The following is a 27,500-nucleotide window of genomic DNA, read 5'->3' as shown; positions in this document are numbered from 1 at the left end:
ATACACACTTATACATTCTTGTCATATACAACACGAATTATAATTTGTGTTTGAAAAAAAGTTTAAATACGTTTTGTATTACCAAAAACTATAAATGTTTTTTTTTATCTCGTAACAGGTAAATGTTTGTTCAAGACGGAAGTTTGCGATGGTGAGATAGATTGTAAAGATGGCAGCGATGAAAGGAACTGCTGTAAGTTGATTGATTGATTGATTTATTGATTGATTCATTCATTTATTCATTCATTCATTCACTCGTCTAATCCTTTTTCTATTAATTTATTTGCCCGTCAGCTTATTAATTCAAAACTTTGATAGTTTTCAATTGTAGAAGTCTAATCAACCAACTAACCAATCAAACTAATCAGCTAATCAATCAACGAACCGGTTAATAAGCCAATCAATTAATCAAACCAGCCAATCAAACTAACCAATCAAACTAACCAACCAATCAAACCAATCAAACCAACAAAACCAATCAAACTAACCAACCAATCAAACTAACCAACCAATCAAACTAACCAACCAATCAAACTAACCAACCAATCAAACTAACCAACCAATCAAACTAACCAACTAATCAAACCAACCAATCAAACTAACCAACCAATCAAATCAAACTAACCAACCAATCAAACCAACCAACCAATCAGCTGATCCAGCAGGTCGCCACAACAATTTCTTCAACCCCAACTTTGAAGACCTCCACAACGTCAAGAACAGTCACGACACGGACCACAGTGAAAAAATTGAAGATCACCACGGCAGTCGCGATAATGATGACGATGGTCATGATCATTATTACCACCACCACCACCACGATGATGATGATGATAGTGATGTGAAAACTATTACTAATGTAGAAAAGAAAAACGTCCATATCGGTGGGTTTATTATTATTATTGTTGTTGTTGTTGTTGTATAGCTGTTACTGTTGTTGTTTTATTGTTATTGCTATTTTAAATGAACCGGTGTTTGTTTATTTTTGCTTTCTTTCTGAGATTAATCTTATCTGCAATTTGAGGCGATTGTTGGTCCACTTCATGTGCAGATCACTGGATTACATGACGATGCTGGTGCTGATGATGATGACGACGTTGTTGATGATGATGATGATGGTGGTGGTGTTGGTGGTGGTTTGCTGGCTATGTTATAAACTCGTTTTATCGTTCAAATTATTTTATTTTTATGTCGGATTCTGATATTTTAATAAATAATTAAAACTTGTATTCCTTTATTACCATCCATTTCATCATCATCTTCACCGTCAGCTTCTTCATCGTCACTATCGTCATCATCATCTTCAACATAATGACCTTCATCACACGGACCTTCATTACGCTGACCACCATCAAAATAACCTTTAACATGATGACCTTCATCACAATGACCTTCAAAACCTTCCCAGAGGTTGACACGATATTATGGCATATACCGGTCCCTCACGCTCACAATCTCAACTACAACAACCACAATGACGGCGACCACAATGGCGACCATAGCGGCCACAACGACGACATCAACAAAGATAACACCAACCACAACGATGACGAAAAAAGCTACGCCAGCAACAAACACATAAAACCTCATCCTTCCCACCACCACCACCACAACAACTACAGCAGCAGTAGCCACAGGGAAATAGTTTTGTACAGTGTAAAAGAGGACAAAGAAATCGGAAGAAGAAAGATTTTGCCGGAAACAGCTGATCCCAATATTCGATCTATGGTCTTTGATACTAGAAATGATTTAGCTTTCTGGTTTGACAAGCATTCAATCTATGCGTGAGTTGTTTTAATTTTTGTTGGTTCTTTTTGTTTTTGTGACAGTGTTGTGGTTTTAATAATTATTTTAATAATTATTATTGTTAATTATTTTTATTATAACTTTTGCAGCCATGACCTAAAAAAGCCTGACCTACCAGCAACCAGTGAAAACATTTTGATGACCTTCCCCTCCACCCTTCGACCTACTTCTCTCTTCTACGATTGGAGGAACGAGTACCTCTTCTACTCTGCTATTGGCCGGCCAGTTCGCCACCACACTACGTCTCACATATGCCTCATTCCGATTGGACGGTGGTTGAAAACGAATGAAAAACCAGGGCACAGTCTCATTATGAATGGCACGGATACTTCGGAAGTGCATGGAATTGTGGTAGATTCAAGGATCGGCCATAAGTTCGTAACTACTAATTTATGAAAATTTTAAATATATTGAAAATTTATTTAGCTTAGTTTATCAAGATAATGTTTCGAAAACTGTAACAGTTTTAATTGACAAATAAAATAATGTTAAATTTTAATAAATAAAAAGATAAAAATAAAATTAAAAATAAATCCTTGTCTTCCAAGTTACGTGTACTGGATAGAAGAGCACGGTTTCTTTAGAATGGGAATGGACGGAACAGGAATTGAACGCCTCTTTCCTGAATACAAATTGAATCCTAGAGGGATAACACACGGTTCGTGCGAGTAGTAGATCCGTGTATGTATGTGTGCGTGCGTGTGTTTGTCTGTGTGTGTGTGTGTGTTTGTATTTGTGTGTTTCTGTGTTAATTAGAAGAGTGCATCCAGCTTGTTCCACTTCTTCTCCTCTATTTGATTTGTCTCCATCTGTCTTTCTAGATTTATTAATTTTTATTTCAACACAGATTACATATACGATGGAATATATATCATAGACTGGAATCGAGGTTTGTAATAATAAATAAATAATTAAATTAATTAATAAATAAATAATAATAATAACAACAATAAATAATAAATAATAATAATAATAATAGGTACCCTGTACGAATTTGTAATTGATGACTTCTATCTGAAAGTGATTCTGACGTATCACTCGTTAGAACTTCTACCCAGGTCCATCGTATATCACCAGGTGAGAGACTGAGTGAACGAGTGGAGGAATAAATGAGTGATTGAATGGATGTTATCCTTTCCTGAGTCTGTCTTTTGGATGAATGAATAAGTGAGTGAGTGAATGAATGAATGAGTGAGTGAATGAGTAAACGAGTGATTGATTAATTAAATAAGTAAATATACCAACAAATAAATAAGCATAATTAATGAAAAACTCCCTATAATATACAATGAAACTCAAACACACTACACACCATACAAACAAACACTCTCCAGACATACACTCTCACAGACTAACACACAAACTAAAATACAAACACACACAAACAAACAAACACACAAACAAACAAAACCCAGGATTATCTTATATGGTACGCACCGTCTGAGACAGACATCCAGATATTCACACGTCAAAACAACACGATCGTCAAGCATCTTAATTATAAAACTAGTTTCATTGCGGTCCAACAAGACATTGCAGAAATCGATGGTGGGTTTTTGTTGTTTTTGTTATCTTGCTCTTATTTGAGATCTTTTTTTTAGAGGAGGCTGTTGATGGCTGATTAAGTGAGTGAGAGAGAAGAGAGAGAGAGAGAGAGAAGGAGAGAGAGAGGAGAGAAAGAAAAAGAGAAGTTGATCAATGTATGGCCGGATAAATGAAATGATTGATTGATTGATTAATTGATTGATTAATTGATTGATTGATTGATCGATTAGTCGATAATAAAAGTGAATTAAAAATTACCCCCCAAACAGAATTGGACCAGAGTTTAACTTGCAGCGACAAATCTCACAGCTGCTCCGACATCTGCCTGCCACTGTCGCCAACATCTTTGCCACTTCCATCCTCATCATCCTCATTTGTATGCGCTTGCCTAACTACACACAACAAACATTACAAATTATCTGATGACGGTCTTACGTGTGTAGAAGATACTGATGTAATCCATCTGTACACTGATGATGAACTTGATGGTGCCGGCCATGGTGATGTGGCTAATGGTGATGACAATCTTCATCCTCATATAAATCGCGATCGTAAGTTTTTACGGTGATGGTGCTATTTTGTTGTTGTTGTTGTTGTAACTAGGATGACGTAATTAAGGATGACGATGTTTCTATTGTCGTAATGATGATGAAGATGATGATGGGGTCATAGATATAATGGTAACAATGATGTTTATAATCATGGTGACGTCATTTATGACAGTCGATGACGTCAAATTTTTGAGCCATCTCGATAAATTTCAAACTTTCAACCGTTACAATTCAACCTGATTTTAAACATTCTCTCCAACAGACGCATCAACAACCGACGACAACATTCAACAACAGCACACCAACATTCAGCAACACAAAATCCAACAACAACACAACAACAACAACAAAAACAAAACCTACAACCAAAAAAACTCCGCCGTAATTGACATGGCAAACCAAATGAACGACTACTCAGTCTCCGATGAGGGGGTGGCAAACGCGGGCCAACATGACCTACTTTATGCCTTTGGGGGGTGCATGATCGCCGGGCTCGTCGTCTTAGGGGCACTAGTGAGTTGGAAGGGCCGTCGGGATATTAGATCTAGGTTGAGGTACTGGCAGAATTCGGGCCAGGATAGAATCTGGTCTATAAAGACGGGAGCTTAATAAATTATTATTGTTGTTGTTGCTGTTTTAATAATAATAATAATAATTATGGTTATGATTACTATAATATTAATAATCATAATTATATGAAAATAATTTTAAAAATAATTATTGCAAGAATGGTAGTGTATTGAGGTGTTTAATGTTAACAAAAAGGCTTTAGCACTATTACGATGCTGAGAGTTGTAATAATAATAATAACAATATTATTTGTTGTTATTATTGTTATTGTTTTGAAGATAATTTAGTTTGAAGTAGTTTGAGGTAAGTTAAACTTATTATTTCTGTTATAATAATAATAATATTATTATTATTCATTGTAATAATATCCACAATTAACTTTTTTTGTAGAGTTTCAGTAACAATATAATGATGGCAATAGTAATGAGTATGAAGTTAACCACGGAATTATTTTCGCGCCAAAAAATGATTACCAAAAAATATAAATATTTCCTCCAGGTCGCTGTAAAATTGGTGAAGCGGAAGAAGAAGCTAACAAACCAGGTGTCCATCATCAACGTGAATGGTGATGGCGAGCCGGCTGTGATGATGGCGATGATGTCCAGTGGTAAAAATTCGTCTGACAAACTTCCTCTTAAGCATGATGAGGAGGTTGAAAATGTTGCCTGAGTGAGTGAGTGCGCGAGTGAGTGAGTGAGGGAGTGAGTGAGGGAGGGAGGGAGTGAGTGAGTGAAAGGAAGAATAAGTGGTGGAATGAATGATTGAATGAATATACAAATGAAGAAATATCGAGACACAACAATAAGCTGATGATGACGACGTTATTGTCAGCCTTAGAACTTTTAGTTCACGCAAGATAATTCAAACTAAATCCATTTATAATAATAAAAATTTAGTTTTTTTTCTTGTAGGAAAAATATTTTTTCAAAACAAATTTATTTTTTCCACCTATCCATTCATGCTAACCGTCTGATCATACGGTTTTACCTCATAATGAAAAGGTAATCATTTTAAGTCATGGCTGGTTTGTCGGTTGATTGGTTGGTTAATTGATTGATTGGTTAATTGATTGGCTGATTGGTTTTTCATTTTCCAGAACAAAACTATTGAAGAGAAATTATTATGATGAGAATGCTTTTTGTTTTAACTATCCTATTTATAGTTGTTCATTCACTCATTCATCCGTTCACTTACTCACTCATTCCTCCATTCATTCCATCATTCATTCATCCATTTCTATCATTCAGCTGCCTTATGAATAATTATTTTTTGTGACGTCGTCGTCGTCGTCATTATATTGTTATCATTATTATTGTTGTTGTTACTGTTATTATTATTATTATTACTATTGTTATTTTTTATTATTTTTATCATTATGAAACTTTTTAATAGGACTTTCTACCGCTAAGCTTACATCTCTCTTGTGAACTATTTATACGTATATATACCTTGTATTCAGTGTTAATTACCCATGAGGAAAAATACTATATATATATATATATCACTATTTTAATGCGTTCAGAGCTCACACATATACCCATACATACACACATATATACACATGTATAAACATACACACATGTATATATATATATATATTGTTTAGCAATTTTACATGCTTTGTTTGTGTGCGTGTGTGTGTGTGTGTATTATTATGTACGTAATGTTATGACTATTCATCTATTAATGTTTTCTATCTTTTGTATTAGTGTTGAGATTGATTAGTGGGTGAGATACTGAAAAAAGAGAGTGAATGAATGATTTAGAGAGAGAGAAAGAGAGAGAGAGAATAAATAAATGAATGAATAAATAAATGAATGCTACGATAGATTTGACTTCAGGTGTTGTCCGCAATATCTTATGATTGTCTGAGGTGTAACATTATTTATTTTTAGATTTCCACCTTGTTTTGATGTTTCTATATTTATTTATTTTACACGTATATTTATTTATTTATCGAATTATTTATCTACTGGGTTAAATGTTCACAAAATGATCCCCTACATATTTTCATCTGGTAAAACTAACGTCATATAATTTTCAATTTTTTGACATACGTACGAACAAGTTATTTTTTAATAAAAGAGACAATTTTGTTCCAATGCATTGAGTCGTAAATTTTTAAAACTTCTCTGCAAATGAATAATTCCAATTATAAAAATCTTAACGAACGTGCAGTAGATAAAGAAATGAACGGCGACAAACGAACAAACAAACGAAAGAACATACATCTCAAGAACGTAATATCATGTTACTCTGCTACATATAGTTAGCTAACTTAATTAAAAGCTCTTTCTAATTTTTCGTTTCAAGTCAAGCTTCAGCGAGCACAGGCGATGATGGCTGTTCCTGCTGTTTGGCAACTGAGCCACTTGAATCCGTCTGTGGCTGCGGTGGTGGCTTCGTTCTGGATGGTGGCGACGGCAGGTCTTGGGATGCGCTGCTGATCCTCGCTCTCACCCGGTCGGCCAGCATGGAGGTGCCTGGCGAATGTTCCATTGCAGCTGACTTCTTCTCGCGAACTTTATCGAGGAATCTGCTTTTAAATTCACCACCGCTGCTTGGGTTGCTGTTGCTGCTACTTCCGATGCGATAGTTAGATCCTGTTGAAGAACCGATATCAACGGAAAGTCTGGTCAAGCCGGAACCTGATCGGTAATTGGTTGAAGCGGAACTCGGTGTCGTCGTGTAGCCTCCCAAGTTGCGATCGTAGTGGATGCTACTACTACCACCAACGCCCCCGGATCTTATATCGGATACCGAGAGAGCTCTTTTTGACTTGTTGCCGTAATTATCGTAACTTCCGGACCCGGGATTCGAGTATTTACCGCTTGAATATTTGCCGAGTATGCTTGAGATATCCGACGTATTTGAGCCGGCACCCTTTGTCGTGCCTTTGTAACTTGAGTATAAAAACGAAGATGATGAAGACGACGACGATGGTTCGTATCCATTGTTGGACGCATATGAATTACGGTAACTAGAGTTGGAAGTTGAACTTTTATTGGTCGCAGTTGTGGTTTGTCGATCGTCTGCAGCTGAGCTCGGGTTGAGAAACGAATATTTGTTGCGTATCTTTGCTAAAAAGTCGTCAGCAGAGATACTAGTTGACGTGTCCATCGTCGCCACACTCGCTCTGCTTCTCGGCTTCATCTGTCCCAGGAGGCTACTGCTGCTACTTCCAGAAGTCAGCAGTCCATGTGTGGAGTCGTTGGATTCTTGATTGTTTTGTTAATATTTGTGTGAAATTAAATGAAAATTTTTCAAGTTAATTTTTCTTTAAAAAAATAATAAGATGCCTCTGGCGAATACAAGAAAAATTCTAACCGAAATCGTTGTCCGTGATACTTAATCTATTCCTGTTGGCATTCCCACTACTGCTGTCTCTCCGGCGATCGAACGTCATGGATCCCAGTAAGTAGTCCCTGTCACTGCTGGACCCCCTCCCTCTGCTGGTGGGCGCTGCGTAGGATTGGTAGGGAGAGAGAGAGAAGAAACTGTCCTGTTCGTCAATCAGTCCAGATTGACTCGATATACTGGCCACTCTTCTCTTCGAAAGGTCATCAAATGCTTCTCCGCGATATCCTTTTTTATTTTTCGCACTTTGAATGCTGCTGATCATCTGGTCTTTCACTTCTTGAGTAAATTTCTCGATCGGTTTTTTATTTTTTGTCCTCTCGTTAGCGGCGTTGTGTTCGATCTCAAACATTTTGTACTCGGCATTCACTGCATTCTCCAAAGCGTCCAGTCTGCCTCGCCGTTCCAACGAAATTTGTCGAACTTCTCGTAGTTCTCTTTCAAGTTCTTCCAACTGTTTTGAAACTGATTTCACGTTCTCGCAGATATCCGATTGTTGATCGATGACAGAACGAATATTGCGAGTTCGATCCCTGATTAGTTCCTCAGTTTCTGCTGTCCGCACCGGCTCGGGGTCGAGTCTTCTTTCACCACCGAACAGGGCTTGTCTGTCGCGCTTGAATTTGCTGAGGTAGTCTCCGAAACTGGCCGTCTCATCATCATGGTCGTGTCCGTTCTGCTGGCTGGTGGTGTCTTTTTGAGTTTGTTTCACTTTCTTGTGCGATTCGATAGATGGTTTTTTAACGTTCGTAACATCTTGCAAATCGTAATCGTTCGTAAATGTTTTTATTCTATTTTTGCCTGTCAACAGTCTTTCTATATCCTCATCGGTTATGCTTCCGTTCGCGAAACCATTCTCTTTCGGATCTTTGTCAATTTTTTGGCGCTCCAATTTCTTCTTGGGTGGTACTTTTCTATCTTCTTCGTTCAGCGTTGCCACTTTATCTGAAGCCTTAACGCTTGAATTTTCCTGCTTTTTTGAAAAATAATTGTTGATTTCTTCCAACTCTTTATCAACGTCAAGCTGTTTGGCGTCAGTGTTTTTCGATTTCTTCCCTTCATTCAATGCTTTCGATTTGACTTCTTTGCTTGCTTTGACACTAACATCTTCTGTTTCAAGAACTTCTTTCTTCTTTTCAATTGTCGTTGTCGTCTTCTTTTCCTTGCTTGCTATGGGAGGCTTTTTGGATCTTTCCTTGTTTTCGTTCTCTTTTTCTTTCTCTTCACGAGCCTCAGCTAATATTTTTTTAATAAAATCGTCCATAGATTTTCTCCTGTACGTAAAATCTGAATCCTCATTTTCCAAATCTGTAATTACAGTTTTTGCTTCCCATTCCACACTTTCTGAATCTATTTTTGCAATGGAATTTTTTGTTGTTGCGTCATCTCGCTGGGTGATTTCAAATTTTGGTCTCTGCTCTTTCTCCACCGTTGGTATGTCGTCTTCAGAAGGCGTTAATGCTTTCAAATAATTTCTCGTCTGCTCGATTCTTCCAGCTTGTTCCTTCTTTTCAGAATCTGAAACAGGCGACTTGCTTTTGAATCTTTGAAATTCATTCTGCAGATCGGCCAATTTCGTGTTCAACGGTTTCTCTTCTTGTTCTAACTTTGCTATTTTTTCCGGTTCTTTTTCTTTCTCAATGGGTTTTATCGGTTCAGAAACTGATTTTGTTGTTATATTGAAAAGTTCGTTGTCAACTTTAGTAGAGTCATCTGGAACTGCGGTGTTATTCAGTTCTTTATTGCTAGACGTTTGTGGATCAACCTGTGAAACAACTGTCAATTCTTTCGAAGCTTCATTGGACACTGATTTTTCCACAATGGCTTCTTTTTCTTCAAATAACTTAGTCTCTTTTCTAACTTTTTGTTCAATTTTTTCTGATATCTGAATTTGTTGTTGAACTTTTTGTTCGCTTTCTTCGGTTTTCTGAGTTTCTTTTTTATCCTTTTCATCAACTTTTGTTCCGACAGCTTCAATTTTTTTTGAATCAATCGCCTCGCCGACAAATTTTAAATTTGATAATTTTTCTTCCATATTAATTTTTTCATCATTTTTTTCCTTAAAATTTGCGTCAGCGATTTTTTTCTTTATGGAAGTTTTGATTCTCGCTTCATCTTTTTCCGATGGCAGACCTGGCACCGTCGATTTCAAAATTTCTTCGACTTCGTCATCTTCTTTCTCTGCGTTATTAATCTTAATGTCGTTTGTGATGTTACCTGATGATTTCGCGCCAGTTTCCACAGAACTTTTCAAAAGTTTGGAATCAAGTTTGCTCTCGTGAAGTTCTATTTTTGATTCAGATTTTATAGTTTTATTAATTGCTGGCAGCGGTTCTTTAAATTTGGCGTCACTTTCATTTTTTAAAAAAAGCTCAGGTTCTGGTGGCTTTGATGTTTTCATTTCGGTTTCTACAGCGCCTACTTTCGTTTCAACTCCAAGACTGATTTCATTCTTTATCTCACCAGGTTTGATGTCTCTTTTCAAGATGTCCTCGACGATGCTAGTAGCACTGCCCTTCTTATCGACTATCTTGCTGGTGTCACCACTGATGCAGCTGATGTTGTTACTGCTGCTACTAACGTCTGTTGTAGCATTGTTGAGGCGGCTGTTTGTAGTAGCGGTAGTGGCAGTAATGGTTGTAGTAGCTGTGGCGGTTGTAGCAACGGTAGTGGCTGGGGTGGCAATGTTGTTTGATTGCAGTTTAACGGTGACAGTTTTGACACCATCCTCTTTGGCATCATCATCATCTTCCTCTTCCTCCTCCTCTTCTTCGTATTCATATTCTACTTCTTCGTACTCTGAAACTTCTTCCTCTTCATCCGTCTCGAAATCGACATCATCGTCTTCAATTTTTGGAGCGCTCATCTTTTAAAGCCTGGAAAACGATTTTTTTTTTATTATTATTTCCTCGATTAACTTTCAATAAAATTTCAAAATCATCTAGCTATGGTGAAGCTATGCTGAGATGGTGAAGGTGATAGAAATGATGGTGATGATAACGACGACGATGTTTGTGATGCTGATGGTGATAACGATGGTGATTATTATTTAAAAATATTTATCTATGTGTAATTTATTAATGTATGTGTAGCTAAAATAAATTTTCAGTTTTATTGCTTGCACGTTGCAAGCTAAATAACATGTATAACATCATTGCTAATAAACAGTATATAAACCCGATTTTTTTAACAACAAAAACAAATATAACAACAAACTGATCAAATAAACTAACAAACTTATTAAAATATAAAATAAAAATAGATAAAAAATCAAATAAAAAAAAATAAAATCTTGAAATGAAATCAAAAGAAATGAATGGAGCAGCGGGAATGGGATCTGCATGCTGTTGCTTGAACTCGCGCAGCTTGCAACTCTACATGCAGTTAGTATGCCAAGATAGAACAACAACAATAATAAAAATATCATAATACAATTTTATGATAATTACTCTAATTTAATATTCTTCCTCTCAATATTAACGATTTTAATTTCAAAACATTAAAAGAAAAAAAAAAGTACTCTCACTTTTGAGACTCCTTATCTCTTTCCTGGCGGAAGAGAAGATGTAAAAACTTTAACTGTGTGTGTACATCATCATCATCTTCTTTTTCATCATCGCCATCTTTTAACAGCAACAGCAATAAATGCATTATATATGTATATACATACACACATACATACATATATACGTACATACGTACATACACAAATACATACATACATACATACATACGTACGTACGTACAGACAGACAAACAGACGTACAAGCGTATTCTTGAAATTTTATACATACATCACATATTTATGTAGGCTTTTTTATACCATATCATCATTCACACTTTTTATAACTCTTGTTTTTAATTGACATTATTCGTACTCTTTACTTTAATTTTCATCTAAAACTCTGATAATGCAACACACGTACGCAAACACTTTACACCCGCACATACACTTGCACACACTTTACACATGCACACGCACACAATTATTTTACACACAGGCGCACACACTTTTTACACATACACACGAACACACACTATTTACACACACACACACGAACAAACACACGGTTACGTCAATATTCCCATAGGCCATTTTTTATAGATTAGCTCAGCTCTGTTCCTAACTTACCTATATTCATTTGGCTCAGCTCAGGCTCTAACTTACCTGTGTTCAATTGGCTCAGCTCAGTTCCTAACTTACCTGTTTTCAACTGGCTCAGCTCAGTCTCTAACTTACCTGTGTTCAATTGGCTCAGCTCAGTTCCTAACTTACCTATGTTGTTTAATCATTCCTCACTAAAATAAAGCAGGGAATGTTAGAAAAAACAATGTGCCGAAATAAATGTGAATGTGAATTAAAATGAAAGAATACTTAATCTTCTTGCGTGATGTGTTTCTGTTAAATCATGTATGTGTTCATGCTAGCATGTATTTGTGTATGTTTGCGTGCATGAAATTAAATTAAAAAACTTTTAAATGTCAAGATCGGTTCCTCTGGTGGGTTTTTGTCAAATGAAAAACATTATGTATGTGATTGTATACGTGCTTATGCATGTGTTCATGTTAGCGTGTATGTGTACATGTTTGTGTGCATATATTTGCTTACGTGGATGTGCATGTAAGTAGAATATATGAAAAATTATCGATAAAACACATATATTAGGATTTTATATTGAAAAAAATATTAATTTCTTAAGTTTGGAAAAAACTTTGAAATCTTGAAAATAAAAAAACTTTATTTTTTTAATATTTAATTAATTATTTTGATAAGATTCACTCATACATAATCCATTTTCTCTCAGAGTATAAACAATTTACAAAAAAAAATCATCAAACAATAAAATTCTTTTATGCCGTCATTATAAGTTTAATAAAAATAATATTTACACATCAAAATTCAATATTTTATCCAATAAGACATTACAATGGACTGAAAAAAACTTTTTAAATGAAAATTATTCCATGTGTATACTTCAATTACTACACCATTTGGTACTATTGTTAATTTATTATATTCACGATCTTCTGTCTTACTTACCGATTTTATTTTCTTAAAATTCTCTAAAAAAAAAGTAACAAGATGTCGGCAAGTCTGGTCGAATCAGGAAAAACTGAGCGTTTTACGACCGAAACGACGGCCAAACCATTTGTTAGTGTATTTAAAGTTTTCCATTTTTGCCGTTCATTTTGATTTAAACATTTATTTTAATTTAAATTTCACGTTGGTCTGTGGTGTGATTTTTTTGTTTCATCACTCTTGCTTGTTTGTTGTTGTTAATCATCATGGAATGTTTTTTAGTGCTTATTTTGGCTCATTTCTGATTATAAGACGCAGTTTGTAGTTTTCAATATGGCGTCTTAATTTAACCTAACTAAAGAAAATCTTTTGAATCAATCAATTTATAACTTTAAAAGCCATGTATTTTTATTGTAAATTTTTATATTAAAGAATAAATTATATAAAATGAATATTTATTTTTTAAAATTTTAATTAATATAATAATTATTTTAAAAATGACACTTGGAACCCAGAAAGTTGAGAAGTTTGGAGTACCAGAGCCTATAAAATCAGAGGGGCTCAAGCAATATTATGTCACAAAAATTGAGGAATTACAGGTAACTATTTAAAATTTATTTTTAATAAATATTTTTATTATTTATTTATATATTTAATATAAAACATTTGTATATTTTTTATTTATTTTTAACAAATTGTAAATATATTTATTAGATATTATTTTTAAATTTACTAATCAGCTGATAGTTGCAGAGAAAATTCAAAATCTCAGACGATTAGAAGCCCAAAGAAATGAACTTAATGCTAAAGGTGCTATATGCATATTGTGTACTTATTGTGTACTTGCTTATTTCACTTTTACACAAAATCTTTTCACACTAATGGCAGAGTAATAAAATTATTTTATTTATTATTTGAAATGTTTGATTAAAATTCTCTGCAGTGCGTTTATTAAGAGAGGAACTACAATTGCTTCAGGAGTCCGGGTCGTACGTAGGTGAGGTTGTCAAGGCAATGGATAAGAAGAAAGTTCTCGTAAAGGTGATTTTATAATTTGTCATGTGATTGATTGGTTGGTTGACTGATTGTAGTAGGAAGTTTATGATTTATGAATTACTGGTTGGTTGAATAACTGTTAATCTTTTCTGAATTAGTTACTGAATGAGTGATTGATGTTATGAATAAATGAACAATTGATTTGTTGATTGATTGGTTGATTGATTGACCACTAGGTCCATCCAGAGGGCAAATTTGTAGTTGACATAGACAAGAACATTGACATAACTGATGTGACACCGAATTGCAGAGTGGCGCTAAGAAGTGACAGCTACACATTACATAAAATATTGCCTAATAAGGTTGGGTTTTGAAATATAGATGGATTTGTTTTCATATTTCCATCATCATCCTCATCACCATCTTCGTCCAAATAATTCAGGTGGACCCCCTTGTGAGTCTAATGATGGTGGAAAAGGTACCTGACTCAACTTACGAAAATGTAGGGGGTCTCGATAAACAGATTAAAGAAATAAAAGAGGTCATTGAACTACCTGTCAAACATCCTGAACTTTTTGATGCTCTTGGCATTGCCCAGCCTAAGGTCAACCTTTCTGAACAATTGACCTTTGAGTTGATCTTTCAAATGGCCTTTTCATTGATCTTGTATTAATAATCTTGCTGAAAATAATACAATAATAGTTATAATTTTTTGCAGGGTGTGTTGTTATATGGACCTCCTGGTACTGGCAAGACCCTGCTAGCCAGGGCTGTTGCCCACCACACTGAATGCACCTTCATAAGGGTGTCAGGGTCAGAGCTGGTTCAGAAGTTTATTGGTGAGGGCTCAAGGATGGTCAGAGAGTTGTTTGTTATGGCCAGGTTTGCGTCTGTGCTTGTGTGTGTGTGTGTGTGTGTGTGTGTGTGTGTGTGTGTGTGTTTGGATTTGGGTTGATTGTCCCATTTCATATCATGGATCACTCTCTTTCACTATATAGATCCTAGATCATTATCTTTATCATTATCTTTATTATTGTCTTCACCATCTTGGTCATTAAATTGCTATTATTGTCATTATTAATAATATTATTATTGTTTTTGTTGTCGTTGTGGTTAGGGAGCATGCCCCATCCATCATCTTCATGGATGAGATCGATTCTATTGGTTCAGCCAGATTGGAAGGGGGCTCTGGAGGTGAGGTGTGATTGGTTGGGCGATGTGCTTGGCATAATTTGCTGGCAAATGAATTGGTGAATTGGTGAATAAATAAATGAAAGAAGTAGTGGGAAAATGAATGATTGAATGAATACTCAGGAGACAGTGAAGTACAGAGGACAATGTTGGAACTTCTCAATCAGTTGGATGGTTTTGAACCCAAACAAAACATCAAGGTAGGTCGGTTGGTTGATTGGTTTAGTGCTTGGGTGTTTGAGGGGTTGATTGCTTTCATTATCATCGTTATCCACTTAAATATTACCATCTTTATCCTAAAAAAAACATCACCACCATCATCATAATCTTCGTGTCACATGTCAATCAATCATCCAGGTGATCATGGCCACGAATCGCATAGACATATTAGACTCCGCCCTCCTCCGACCCGGAAGGATAGATCGAAAGATCGAATTCCCCGCTCCAAACGAGGAGGCCCGACTCGACATTTTGAAAATCCACTCGAGAAAGATGAATCTAACCAGAGGGATTAACCTGAGGATGATTGCCGAGATGATGCCCGGTGCCTCCGGTGCCGAAGTCAAGGTTAGGATTAGGGAATTCTGAATATCTGAATTTTTGTAATCTCCATTGTTCTTTTATCAGTTTCATCTTTGTAGTCTAACTTTCTTTTATTATGATTTTTTATAATTATTATTTTTTATTATTACATTTGATAATAATTATGTTCAGTTGTAATAAATTGTAATATAAATTATTCTTTCGTTTTTTTCGTAAAGGGTGTGTGCACTGAAGCTGGAATGTATGCCTTGAGGGAGAGGAGAGTCCATGTAACACAGGAAGATTTCGAATTGGCTGTCGCTAAGGTCAGTTTGTTTGATTGGACTGGATTGGCTGGTTGCTTTGATTGGTCGGTTGCTCTGATTGGTCGTTTGGTTTGATTGGTCAATGAATTAGCTTGAATTGTTTGAATAATTATACCATTTATTACTGTTATTAATTATAGTGTTAATACAAATAACTATAATAAAAATTTGTAAGAACTTAAAATTGTTTTAAAACTTTTCAACAGGTTATGCAGAAAGACAGTGAGAAGAACATGTCTATAAAGAAACTTTGGAAATAATATGATGACGATTTATTATTATTATTTCTATTATTATTCATTTTATTATTCTTATTTCTTCTTATAATTATTATTATTGTTGAGGATGTTATTAATTTTTCAATACTTTTACTTCCTTAATGACAATGACAGATGTCTAAGTTGATTCGATTGGTTGATTGCTTATGTTTGCGTCTGTATGTGTGTGTGTGTATGTGTGTGTGTGTGTGTGTGTGTGTGTGTGTGTGTGTGTAACTATATATAAGGTTTGTAGGCAGATACACAATGAAAATGAATAAACAATACATTCAAACACATAGACATGTATGCATACGTATATACGCAAATTTACATTTTTAGGAATTTTGAATTAAAAATATTTTATTTTTGTCCGGAAATTGTCTTATTATTAATATCATTGATTGATTGATTGATTGGAGATTGAAAATATTAACAGATCATTTTTAGGATTGTTTGGTAATTAAAATTAAGCAACTGTTGATGACTATGATAAGTTTCGGTTGTATGTCTTGCTGTGACTAACAAGCAAAAAGTTAACATTGTTTCTTATGTTTGTATGTCTTTTTTTGTATTTCGGATTGTATCTATGCTTGGATGATGTTTTGTATGTATGTTTATTTATGTATGTATGTGGGTTTTGTATGTAAGCATGCTTGTGCTTGGATGTCTTGTATGTTTGTATCTTACGTTTGTATATCTTGTAACTGAGCTCTATCATTTGTTTATCATTCTCAATTTTTTAAGTTCTCGTATTTAAAAAGAAAAATTCGAATGAAACTTTAAAAAAATTTGAATGAAATAATTTGAATAATTCGAATAATATTTATAAAAATATTTAAAATGGCTCCATTATGGCAAGAAACTTTGAACCGGAAACAACTCGTTACTGAATTAACTTATTATTATTTATTGTCACCATCATCGTCGTCGTCTCCATCATGAATATTTCGTGAAATTGGTGTCGATGGCTTGAGGAAATATACCGTCCTGTATGCCGCTGGACTAAGGCCTGGCACTAATATATGGTTGATCGATCGATTGATTGATTGACTGCTTACGGTTAGTTGATTGATTGATCAATTGGTTGAATTTGATTGATTGAGTGATTGACAAAGAAAAACGACGAAAAAATTGTTACCAATTCCATTGGCGGCAGTCTGTTCTCTGACGAAAGTCTCATCTAGAAAGGCGTTATCAGGAAGTCGTGACATCTGGCGACTGGTGGTTATTGGATAGGCCTTCATTTCCGGTGGACCTGGGATTGAAAATTCCGGATGTGTGTCCGGATTATTTAATTTGTATAGTACAGTTGGTCAATCTGTCAATCATTTAATCCGTCAGTCAGCCCATCAGTTTATTGATCATCATTCAGTCAACTAACCAATCAGCCATTCACTTAACCAACTAGCCAACCAATCAACCAACCAATCAATCAATCGAATCAGACGAATTTTCATACTCACAGACAGAGAGTCTGACAGTGAGCTGATCTGCACATATTTTCTCAACTTTCTTACAAAGAGTCCAAGGGTTTTCGGTCAACCCGTCCTCCTTTTGGGGCTTGTAATAATTATAATTAATATTATATTTATAATTGTATAATATTATAATCTTAATTATATAATTAAGATTATAATTTTTTATAATTATTATTATATATCGTTATTAAAGAATTTATATGGAGTTTCTTAAGTAGTGTTGTTGTTGATTTCTATAACAATTTATTCATTCTCAATTTTGTATTCCGTTCAATCATTCGTTTGTACATTTGTATGTGTGTGTATGTGTGTGTTTATGTATGTGTACGTGTAGTTTTATTTTATAAATAAACATTCTGAAATTTATATTTTTAACACTGGAAACAGTAAAAAAAATTAAAGAGCTTAGGTACATACACGCATTGCGAGAGAGAAAGAGGGAGAGAGAGAGAGAGAGAGAGAGAAGAAACGTTGCAATCAAAACAAACCAAAAAAATTAATAAAAAATATTTCCAAAGAATAAAAACTGCTAATAATAGTGCAAAGAAATGATAATAAATTACTGAAAAACGACGAGGAGAAAATGTTTTTAAAAAAATGTTTCGCTATAGTTGTAGAAATGAATTTGTGCGTTCTTTTCATCGCCGCGTGATTAATGATGATGATGTTTTTGTAATGCCGTTACGTATGTGTTGATGAAAATGATGAAGATGATGCTGTCGATACAGTGGCTGTTGATACTGCTGCAGCTGCTTTTACAGCAGCTGATGATGCTGCTGCTACTACTGCTGCCGCAGATGATGACAACGACGACGATGATGATGATAATTGGTATTGAGAGATATACGATAAGAGTGTTATTGGAATATTTCTTATAATTATCTTCTCAATTTCATCACCTATACCAGCGTCGTCATCATCATCATGCATCACAAGTTCATCATCATCATCACCACCACCACCATTACAATCATCATCAGTATCATCATCTCATCACCATCGTCGTCGTCGTCGTCATCTTTTCCATCAAAACCTTGAAACCCGGATTAAATGCTATCAAATTTACAACATCCACCACCATCATCATCATCGTTCCCATTATCATCATCGTCCCCATCATTCTTATCATCCTCACCATCATCACCTCAAGGGCTGGGCGAAGTTTCACAAAATTTTCAGCCCAAGGATTCACGACCTCGTCATGGTTTGGATGATATTTAGTTAGGTACTCAGTCCTTCCGAGCTTACATTGCTTAGTACGTACGTTAGCCATCTTCTAAATACTAATCCTTACAAGTGAATTTAGCATACATTTACAATGGAGTTACTGATTTTTATTGTAAATTTTGTAATTTTTACAGTCAAATTACTTATTCTTCGCAGTAAAATTACAAACGTTTACATTAAAACCATTTAAGTTTCGGTTTCTGTTTTAAAATCAATATTCATAGAACATTGTATACATAATATGTGTGTATATATTTATGTATACAAACAATGATGTAAACATAAACAATGCATTTTTTTCCATTACCGCTGTGGTATCTATGTTTGATGATCCAATTACTTCCAAAATAATAATAATATTAATAATAATAATATTTATAATAACAATATTTATAATAACAATATTTATAATTCTCATGTTATGTGTTATTATTACTCTACATTGAATAAATAAATTGACTTATAGAAGAAAAAATTTATCTGGTGCATCTAACTCACACGCAGACACACAGACACACATAGACACAAAAACACAAACACAAGAGAGAGAAAGAGAGAGAGAGAGAGAGAGAGAGAGAGACGCACCCATATAAATATATAAATATACAAACATACATACAGTATTGTATGAACTCTACCGAATTGTTGGCATTAATCAATTTGAAGTTTGCTTTGCATTAATCAATTCATAGTTTGACTTTTCAATTTTAATCCATGGTAGAAAAAATTGAAAAGACAAATTTTGAATTGATTAATGCCAACAATTCGGTAGAATTCATAAATTAAAAAAATATGGTCTCCATCCATCATTGTATATTCCCACACACACACGCACACACACGCATATTATATATATATACATATATATATATATATATATATATATATACATATACATATATATATATATATATATATATATATATATATATATTCAACCTTGATTTGACATTCTTACGCCCTTCGGGAATGAAAGATAAAACGTAAAAGAAGAAATGAATAATAATTAATAATAAAAAATAATAATAATAAAAATAATAGAAATATAAAATTTTCTCAGATAAGTTATCGCTTAAATGAATTTTTTGTTTGTTTTTTATATTCATACGCCTGCTAAAAAAAATTCTCTCATTATTATTTATAACTGATTTTGTAGCAGTGGTAGTAGTGGTAGTAGTAGTAGCAGTAGCAGCAGAAGCAGCAGCAACAGCAGCAGTAGTAGTAGTAGTAGAGAGTGGAATCTTTTTAAATTATTTGTTTCGTATTATTTCAAGGAAGTATTTTCTTAAATCGTTGTAGAGTTGCAGTGATATTTTTTCGAATGTATGTATTTCTCTTTCTCTCTCTCTTCATTTCTCGCTTTCTTCATTTCTCTCTCTCTTTCTCACTCTCTCTCTTTCTCTCTCTCTCTCTTCTCTCTCTCTCTTACTTTTTCAATTCGTTTTCAATTTGGAACACTTGATAACAAGATGATGGCGACGATGATGATATGATGACGGTGATGATAATAATGACTGTAGAAAATAATCTCTCTCTCTCTCTCTCTCTTTCTCTCTCTCTCTTTTTCTCTATTTTTGTTTTTTTTCTCTCTCTCTTTCTCACTCTCCCCCTTTCTCTCCTCTTCTTTCTTTGTCTAACTCTCCGTTCATTTGTTTTTAATTTAAAACACTCGAAAAGATGATAACGATGATGTCTGGTGTCTATTATTGTTGTTGTTGCTGTTGTTGTTGTTGCTGCTGTTGTTGTTGTTTTTGTTGTTGTTACTGTTGTTGTTGTTTTTGTCGTTGTTGTTGTTTATGATACGAAAATAATGATTAAGAGTTAAGCACCCATCATAGTACATATGATGGATTCTGATGATTCTGATTAGATGACGACGAAAATGTTTGCGATAATAAAAGTAATAAGAGGATAAAAGCATACAAAGAAATAATAATTTAAGAAAAAAAAACACTCTTTTTTGTTTTTAACTGTAATAAATTGTATTTTTTCGATATCCTAATACATACACACTTACAATTGGAAGCGGAAAAACAAACATGTAACTGACACCATGATCGTGTTTGTTTGTAAGTGTGTTTGTATGAATTTTTGTTTGTATGTATGTTTGTATGTATGTATGTATGTGTATGTATGTGTGTATGTATGTATGTGTGTGTGTGTGTGTTTGTTTGTTTGTGTGCATTTATGTGGATGCCTGTTTTGAAACACCATTTTATCAAATTAAATATTCATTCATTCGTTCGTTCGTTCATTCATTCATCCATTCATCCATTCATTCATTCATTCATTCATCATATTTTTCCACCGATCTTCCCAACAAAACCCATTTTACAATCATTTTATTATTTTCCAAGATACACAAAACGAACATAAAACACGAAGGCACATAAAAATGCATAAACGTAAATACAAACATACATACATGAACCACACATAGATACAAACATACACACACACACACACACACACACACAGAGATACACACAGACACACAAACACACACACAAACATCTTTTAGTACATTTACAGCGTATAGCTGCTAAATGCAGTTTCAACTTTTCCCAGTGTTCTGGCATACCTTCATACCAGCGTACTATGTACGTATATGTGTGCGCGTGTGTGTTTGTACGTGCGTGTGCGTGTGTGTATGTGTATGTGTGTGTGTGTGGGTGTGTGTGTGTGTGTGAATATATGTGTAGGCGTGCATGCAAGCAACAATTTGAAGATAACATACCTTAATGATGGGAAAGTAAAATGTTACCTTTTGCATTAAAATATGGACATACATAAATAAATAAATACATACATGCATACATACATACAAACATACATGCATACATACATACATACATACATTCATACATACATACATACATACATACGTACATACATACATACATACATACATACATACATACATGAAAATACAAGTATTAATATAACGTACAAAAGTATTCATATAAGTATTGATTAAGTTTGCTTTAAGCAATTGAAATAAGATTGCAATGAAATTTTATGCGTTCCATACATAAATGCATGCGTATATTTTTTCATATACATATATACTTTCATAAATATACATACATATATACATACATACGTACATACATACATACGTACATACATACATACATACGTACATACATACGTACGTACGTACGTATGTATGTACGTATACATACATACACATACATACATACTTACATTCGTAAATATACTTATACAGCAATTCTTAGCACTTCCTACATTAGATAACTCAAACATACATAACTTCCTCTCTCTCTCTCTCTCTCTCTCTCTCTCTCTTCCTTTCCATCTCTCCTCTACATTCTCTCCTTCCACTCTCAGCATCTCTCTTTGCGAAATCGACACGCAAAGCTTTAAGAGATAAATATAAAATGTATAATAGCATCGCCCTTACTTTTTAAACTTCACTATCTCACAAAATTTTCGCGAAGTATTTTGCTCCCTCCCTTTCTGCTCTTCACTTTCTCTTTTTCATACTCTCTTTCCTTCTGCTCCTCACTATCTCTCGCTCTTTCTTGCCTCTTTTAGGCTTTTTGATTAGGTAGATAAATTTTAGAAGAAGTTATAAGGAGGTTTGTGAGCTTTCGAGGTGAGGATGGTTTGAAAGTTTTTTTTCTCTGTAAAATTTTGTATTCTTTGCTAGGAGTTTTTAGATTTTTAATAAAAGAATTTTTTTCTTTGTTGTTTGTTTATTTTTTTGGAGGAATTCAATCAAAAATTAAAAATTTAGATAAAATTTTTTCATTTAATTGGAAGATTTCTGCGTTTTGAAGCAGCATCCGGTTCTGTAACTTTGGTTAGTTAGAGGTTATATAACAGTAGTGATAACGATGATGATAAAAATGATGACGATGACGACGACGATGATGACGACGACTATGAATACGTTGATTAGGATGATGACGTCATAAAGGTAGTGACGGTAATACCGACCAAAGTAATAATAACAATGCTTGTGATGATTGTTTTGACGATGACGTCATAACAAAAGTGTTGACGGAAGTGATAATGATGATGATGATGATGCTGATGCTGATATTTTTTGTTTATTTACAGCATCTTAGAAGAGCCAGTTAACCAGACAAAAACTGACAATGGTTGACCTCGCTTCAAATTTACTCAAAAAAATTTTTTTAAATTTGTTAAATATTTAAGGAGATACATTTTTATAGATAATTAATCATAATTTATGTAATTATTGCAGTTATAATTATAACCCAACGTTGATAAAACTAAATTATTATTAATTAAATTATTATTAATTAATTTTAAAGGGCCACAAGGACGAAAAGAAAGAGAAAGACGAAAAGAAAGAAAAGAAGGAAAAGAAAGAAAAGAAAGAAAAAAAGGCGGAAGAAGAAGCAGCTCCTACACCAGCTGCTGAGCCTGCTCCTGCAGCGGCTGCTGAAGAGGCAGAAGAAGCAGAACCGGAAGTTAAAAGTGAACCTAAACGCAAACACGTCGGAAATGTTTTTGCTCTCTTCAACCAATCTCAAATTCAGGAATTCAAAGAGGTGATGACGACGATGACGACGACGATGGTGATAATGATGATGATGACGATGATAATGATAATAATAATAATAATGGTGACGATGATGACGACGATGATGACATCATTCACATTATGAACAACAAAAATGTTAATCGCAATGGCAACAACGACGCATCCATGATAAGAGAAAACATCGATAATATGATATGACGTGTATGATGACGTAGAAAGAATAATAAATGAAATCTTCATTTCTCCACTCCAACTATCCATCCATCCATCCATCAATCCATCGTCCAGGCGTTCACAATGATCGATCAGAATAGGGATGGAATCATTGATGCCGACGACTTAGCAGCCATCTACCAGCAAATTGGTGACGGCATTTTTAATTTTCCATCCATCTCGTTTCGTATAAATTGCGCTACATAAATACAAAGATCTATAAATTGTATTCTCTATAAATAGGGTGATTCCTAATCTTTAAAAAAATCTTTGGCCCCCAACTGAGATGGCAATGATGTATAAAGTTACACTCAAATTTTTAAAGTTAAACAAATAAAAATGTTAAAAAAATGGATAAATCGATGAATGAATTGTTAAGAAAAACATTAATAAACAACAAAAATAACCAAAATGACAGGAAATAAGACAAACATTGAAACCAAATTTCAAAAAACTTCCTTCGTCGCTAGGTCGCGAAGCAGATCCAAAAGTACTGAAGGAGATGTTGAAGGAGTGTCCCGACAAGCTGAACTTCACTCACTTCCTCACCCTATTCGGAGAGAAACTGCACGGTCGGTATCGCGAGTTAATTAATAAATTATGTTAATTAATTGGTCAACTAACTTACAAATAAATTAATAAATTATGTTAATTAATTGATCAATTATCTTACAAATAAATTAATAAATTATGTTAATTAATTGGTCAATTAACTTGAATTGTATGGCTATTGTATGAAGGTCACCAAATATAATGGTACCTAATGAGTCTGGTCTTGGGTTAGGTTTCAGAGAGATTTCATACTTTCGTACGTTATGAAATGTATGATGTTACACGCCTGCTCATTGTAAAACCTCAAAAAGCTCATTAAAAATGGCGCTATAAAAATCGGATTATTTTATTTGTTAGGCGTGTTGGTTATTTACGTCAGTTGGTTTATCTAGGTTAGTTTCTCGGGTTGATAATATCTGGGTCAGTTTATTTTTCAAATTTTATTTTTTATGTCAGGTACCGATTCGGAAACTGCCCTGAGAGATGCCTTTTCAATGTTTGACGAGGAGAAGAAAGGGAAACTCCACGAAGAATAGTGAGATGATGATGATGGGAATGATGAGGATGCTGACGCTGCTACAGCTGCTGCTGCTGCTGGCGAGAATGATGACAAAGATGATGGTGGTGGTGATGATGTTGAAGATGATGGTGATTAAAATGATGATGCGTTATCAACAATAACAGCTTCAAAGAACTTCTCACCAACGTCGGAGACCAGTTTTCGGCTGCTGAGGTTGGAGTAACATTCTCACTCATTCATTCATTCATTCATTTACTCATTCATTCTGTTATTCATTCACTTATTCATTCGTTCATTTATTAATTCACCCATTCATTAATTCACTCATTCTTTAACTCATTCATTCTTTCATGCATTCCTTCACTCATAAATTCATTTGTTCATTCATTCATTCACTCACTCACTCACTCACTCACTCAGATCAAGCAGTTATGGAAGGAGCTGCCAATCGAGGGAGGCATGTTAGATCACCAAAAACTCGTCAGGATCATGAAAAGAGGAAATGATGATGAATAAGATGATGATGATGATGACGACGATGACAAAGATGGTGATGATAGGAATGATGATGAAAAAGATGATGATGATGACAATGATGGTGATGATAAGAATGATGATGATGACGACGAATGATGGTAATGATATTGTTGATGATGATAGTGGTGTTTGTTATTGGAATGATGATGATGATGATGGTTATAATGACGTTTGCAATAGTGAAATGCTGATGATGATGCTGATGATGATGATGATGACGAGGGGCAAATGAACGAAACAAAAAATTTTTCAAGAAAATTTTTCACATGAAGTTTATAGTCATACCTTTGTCTACATAGTATCATTGCTGTTGTTATTATTACTACTATTATTTTATACTTATTATTATTATTTATTATTATTATTGTTGTTTATTATTATTATTGTTGTTGTTGTTTTTATTATTATTGTTGTTTTTATTTTTTTGAAAAGTTTGTAGTCACTACTATACAATATATAATCTCAAGTGCATATTGAGAGAGAGAGAGAGAGAGAGAGGGGGGGAGTTTTTTTTTCTATCCTAATAAACAAACATAACAACAATAATAATAATAATGAGATAATAATATAATAATAATAATATAATACTAAAATAATAATATAATAATAATAATGGTGACATTGATAACAATTATTATCATTTATTATTTTTATTCTCGTTCATAAGCAGCCAAATAGTGTTTCGCCAATCACCTCAGAAAATAAACTTCGATTAAATAACATTTATTATTATTATTAGTAGTAGTAGTGGTAGTAGTAGTAGTAGTAGTGGTAGTGGTAGTAGTATCATTATTAATATATTTAAATATTAACCTTAGCCCAGTAAGCACACAAAAAAATTTGTGTGTATATTAAAATATTTTAAAAATTATATGATTAAATATGGTTAAGGATGATGATAATCAGCACCGCCATCGTTATAAGCATCTTCATCATCATTCTCATCATCATCTTCTTCTTCGTCGTCATCATCATCATAGTATTTGTCAAAATTATCGCTATCATCACCAACGTTTCTACGTGTTGGTCCTTTCTTGTGACGCGAAAGCTCATCATCATCATCACCACCACTCTCATAGCTACTATTATCATTACCACCGTCATCATTATCATCATCATTCTTACCGGAACCGTATCCATCATGGTCATCATCATCATCATCCTCTCCATCACTATCACCAATACTTCTACGAAACTTTTTCGTCTGAGCGTTTTTGTGGCCTGAAAATTGGCCACCATTGCCGTCATTATCATGATCATGATCATCACCATCGTGATTATCATTATCATGATCGTCATCATCGTTATCGTAATGTTCGTAATCGTCACCACCACCACATACTCCTTTGATCTTTTCGTGGCACGATTCGGGCATTGTTATTATCAGACCACCCTTTGGATGAACTTTTATGGTGAAGCCTGTTAAATTATAATAAATTATAATTTATTATGATAATTACGTTCTGTAATTAGTCATATTTATTTAGGGTTTTTCATTCATTCGTTTCTTTTTTTTTCGTTAATTCAATCATGAAATGCTAGATAGAATTGGTTAGTTTATCCTGTGTAAATTCGTTTTTTAATCTATTTATTCATTAATTTAGTTTTCTATCTATCTAGCTATTGTTTCAATTGTTCGTTCAACCATTCGTTTGTTCATTCATTTCATCATTGATCCATCGATCCATCCATTAATTCATTCAGTCATCCGATCATCAAGTCCTACATCCAGCCATATAATGATTCAATCATCCATCCATCCATCCATCCATTCATTCGTTCATTCATACATTCATATAATAATTTATCATTGTATTTATTCATTCAGTAATTCATCATTGTATTTATTCATTCGGTAATTCATTCACAAATTCATTCACTCATTCATCAACAAAACAAACATCCAACCCTAGCCCCGACTCTGACCTGATAGCCTAGATACAAATTCAATATATTTCGCCCTCTCCATTATCGCCCACTTGTCTCCGTAGTTGTAGGGAATATTGATCCATCGCCCGTTCAACTTTTTGAAATTGCGTGTGTGCGTGTGTGCGCGTGTGTGTGTGCGCGTGTGTGCGTGCGCACGTGTGTGTTGTTACATAATAAAACTATAATTACAAAAGGAACCAAAAATTATAGCTATAATTATTTCCCGATAGAACTAACTATAACAGCACAGGATCCGGCTCTGAGATGAAATGGCGGCATCAATACTTCAATCACATTACCGCAATGAGTTATGGTGACGCTGTATAAGAAGGACGGCGATATGGTTGGTATTATTCGACCGAA

At 34.2% G+C, this 27,500-nt stretch overlaps 6 protein-coding genes across 6 annotated transcripts in view; 3 read left to right on the top strand and 3 right to left on the bottom strand.

Annotated features, from left to right (window-relative positions):
* HELRODRAFT_191152 (hypothetical protein) overlaps window positions 1-6,578 on the top strand; it is a 12,071-nt gene extending 5,493 nt beyond the window's left edge. The window contains exons 5-13 of the mRNA XM_009016478.1: window positions 1,409-1,760; window positions 1,896-2,031; window positions 2,317-2,464; window positions 2,654-2,695; window positions 2,786-2,883; window positions 3,222-3,354; window positions 3,621-3,902; window positions 4,165-4,415; window positions 4,971-6,578. Coding sequence (XP_009014726.1) covers window positions 1,409-1,760; window positions 1,896-2,031; window positions 2,317-2,464; window positions 2,654-2,695; window positions 2,786-2,883; window positions 3,222-3,354; window positions 3,621-3,902; window positions 4,165-4,415; window positions 4,971-5,141 — 1,613 coding nt within the window. The 3' untranslated portion in view covers window positions 5,142-6,578. The remainder of the gene's footprint in view (window positions 1-1,408; window positions 1,761-1,895; window positions 2,032-2,316; window positions 2,465-2,653; window positions 2,696-2,785; window positions 2,884-3,221; window positions 3,355-3,620; window positions 3,903-4,164; window positions 4,416-4,970) is intronic.
* HELRODRAFT_191151 (hypothetical protein) lies at window positions 6,564-10,695 on the bottom strand (the record flags this gene model as incomplete). Its single annotated transcript, XM_009016477.1, has 2 exons — window positions 6,564-7,690; window positions 7,800-10,695. 2 exons carry the CDS (start codon window positions 10,693-10,695, stop codon window positions 6,786-6,788), a joined length of 3,801 nt encoding a protein of 1,266 aa, XP_009014725.1. The 3' UTR covers window positions 6,564-6,785.
* A 2,651-nt stretch (window positions 10,696-13,346) lies between these two features.
* Window positions 13,347-16,144, top strand: HELRODRAFT_76345 (hypothetical protein; the record flags this gene model as incomplete). Its single annotated transcript, XM_009016476.1, has 11 exons — window positions 13,347-13,448; window positions 13,590-13,659; window positions 13,793-13,890; window positions 14,082-14,207; window positions 14,288-14,449; window positions 14,564-14,727; window positions 14,963-15,039; window positions 15,160-15,236; window positions 15,394-15,603; window positions 15,798-15,884; window positions 16,091-16,144. The coding sequence occupies 11 exons, from the start codon at window positions 13,347-13,349 to the stop codon at window positions 16,142-16,144; spliced, it is 1,227 nt and encodes a 408-aa protein (XP_009014724.1).
* Window positions 16,145-16,628: 484 nt separating this feature from the next.
* On the bottom strand, window positions 16,629-18,895 carry HELRODRAFT_191149 (hypothetical protein; the record flags this gene model as incomplete). Its single annotated transcript, XM_009016475.1, has 4 exons — window positions 16,629-16,733; window positions 17,266-17,399; window positions 17,608-17,704; window positions 18,758-18,895. 4 exons carry the CDS (start codon window positions 18,893-18,895, stop codon window positions 16,629-16,631), a joined length of 474 nt encoding a protein of 157 aa, XP_009014723.1.
* Window positions 18,896-22,486: 3,591 nt separating this feature from the next.
* Window positions 22,487-25,687, top strand: HELRODRAFT_110803 (hypothetical protein). Its single transcript, XM_009016474.1, has 8 exons — window positions 22,487-22,976; window positions 23,154-23,393; window positions 23,675-23,750; window positions 24,070-24,171; window positions 24,608-24,686; window positions 24,836-24,884; window positions 25,092-25,541; window positions 25,564-25,687. The coding sequence occupies exons 1-7, from the start codon at window positions 22,974-22,976 to the stop codon at window positions 25,185-25,187; spliced, it is 645 nt and encodes a 214-aa protein (XP_009014722.1). The 5' UTR covers window positions 22,487-22,973; the 3' UTR covers window positions 25,188-25,541; window positions 25,564-25,687.
* A 407-nt stretch (window positions 25,688-26,094) lies between these two features.
* The window catches only part of HELRODRAFT_170675 (hypothetical protein), a gene marked incomplete at both ends in the record, with an annotated part of 3,524 nt that continues 2,118 nt past the window's right edge, over window positions 26,095-27,500 (bottom strand). The window contains 3 exons of the mRNA XM_009016473.1: window positions 26,095-26,627; window positions 27,135-27,231; window positions 27,375-27,500. The exon at window positions 27,375-27,500 is cut by the window's right edge and continues 140 nt beyond it. Of these exons, the coding sequence (XP_009014721.1) occupies window positions 26,095-26,627; window positions 27,135-27,231; window positions 27,375-27,500 (756 nt within the window). The remainder of the gene's footprint in view (window positions 26,628-27,134; window positions 27,232-27,374) is intronic.

Source organism: Helobdella robusta (assembly GCF_000326865.2).
Source record: "Helobdella robusta unplaced genomic scaffold HELROscaffold_18, whole genome shotgun sequence".
Classification (NCBI taxonomy): Eukaryota; Metazoa; Annelida; class Clitellata; order Rhynchobdellida; family Glossiphoniidae; genus Helobdella; species Helobdella robusta.
The sequence above is the reverse complement of the archived record's forward strand: the minus strand, read 5'-3'. Positions and strand labels throughout refer to the sequence as shown.

Coding starts and splice junctions, on each gene's coding strand:
- HELRODRAFT_110803 (XM_009016474.1), top strand. Junction 23,751..24,069: donor AGCCATCTACCAGCAAATTG/GTGACGGCATTT, acceptor CTTCGTCGCTAG/GTCGCGAAGCAGATCCAAAA. Junction 24,172..24,607: donor ATTCGGAGAGAAACTGCACG/GTCGGTATCGCG, acceptor TTTTTATGTCAG/GTACCGATTCGGAAACTGCC.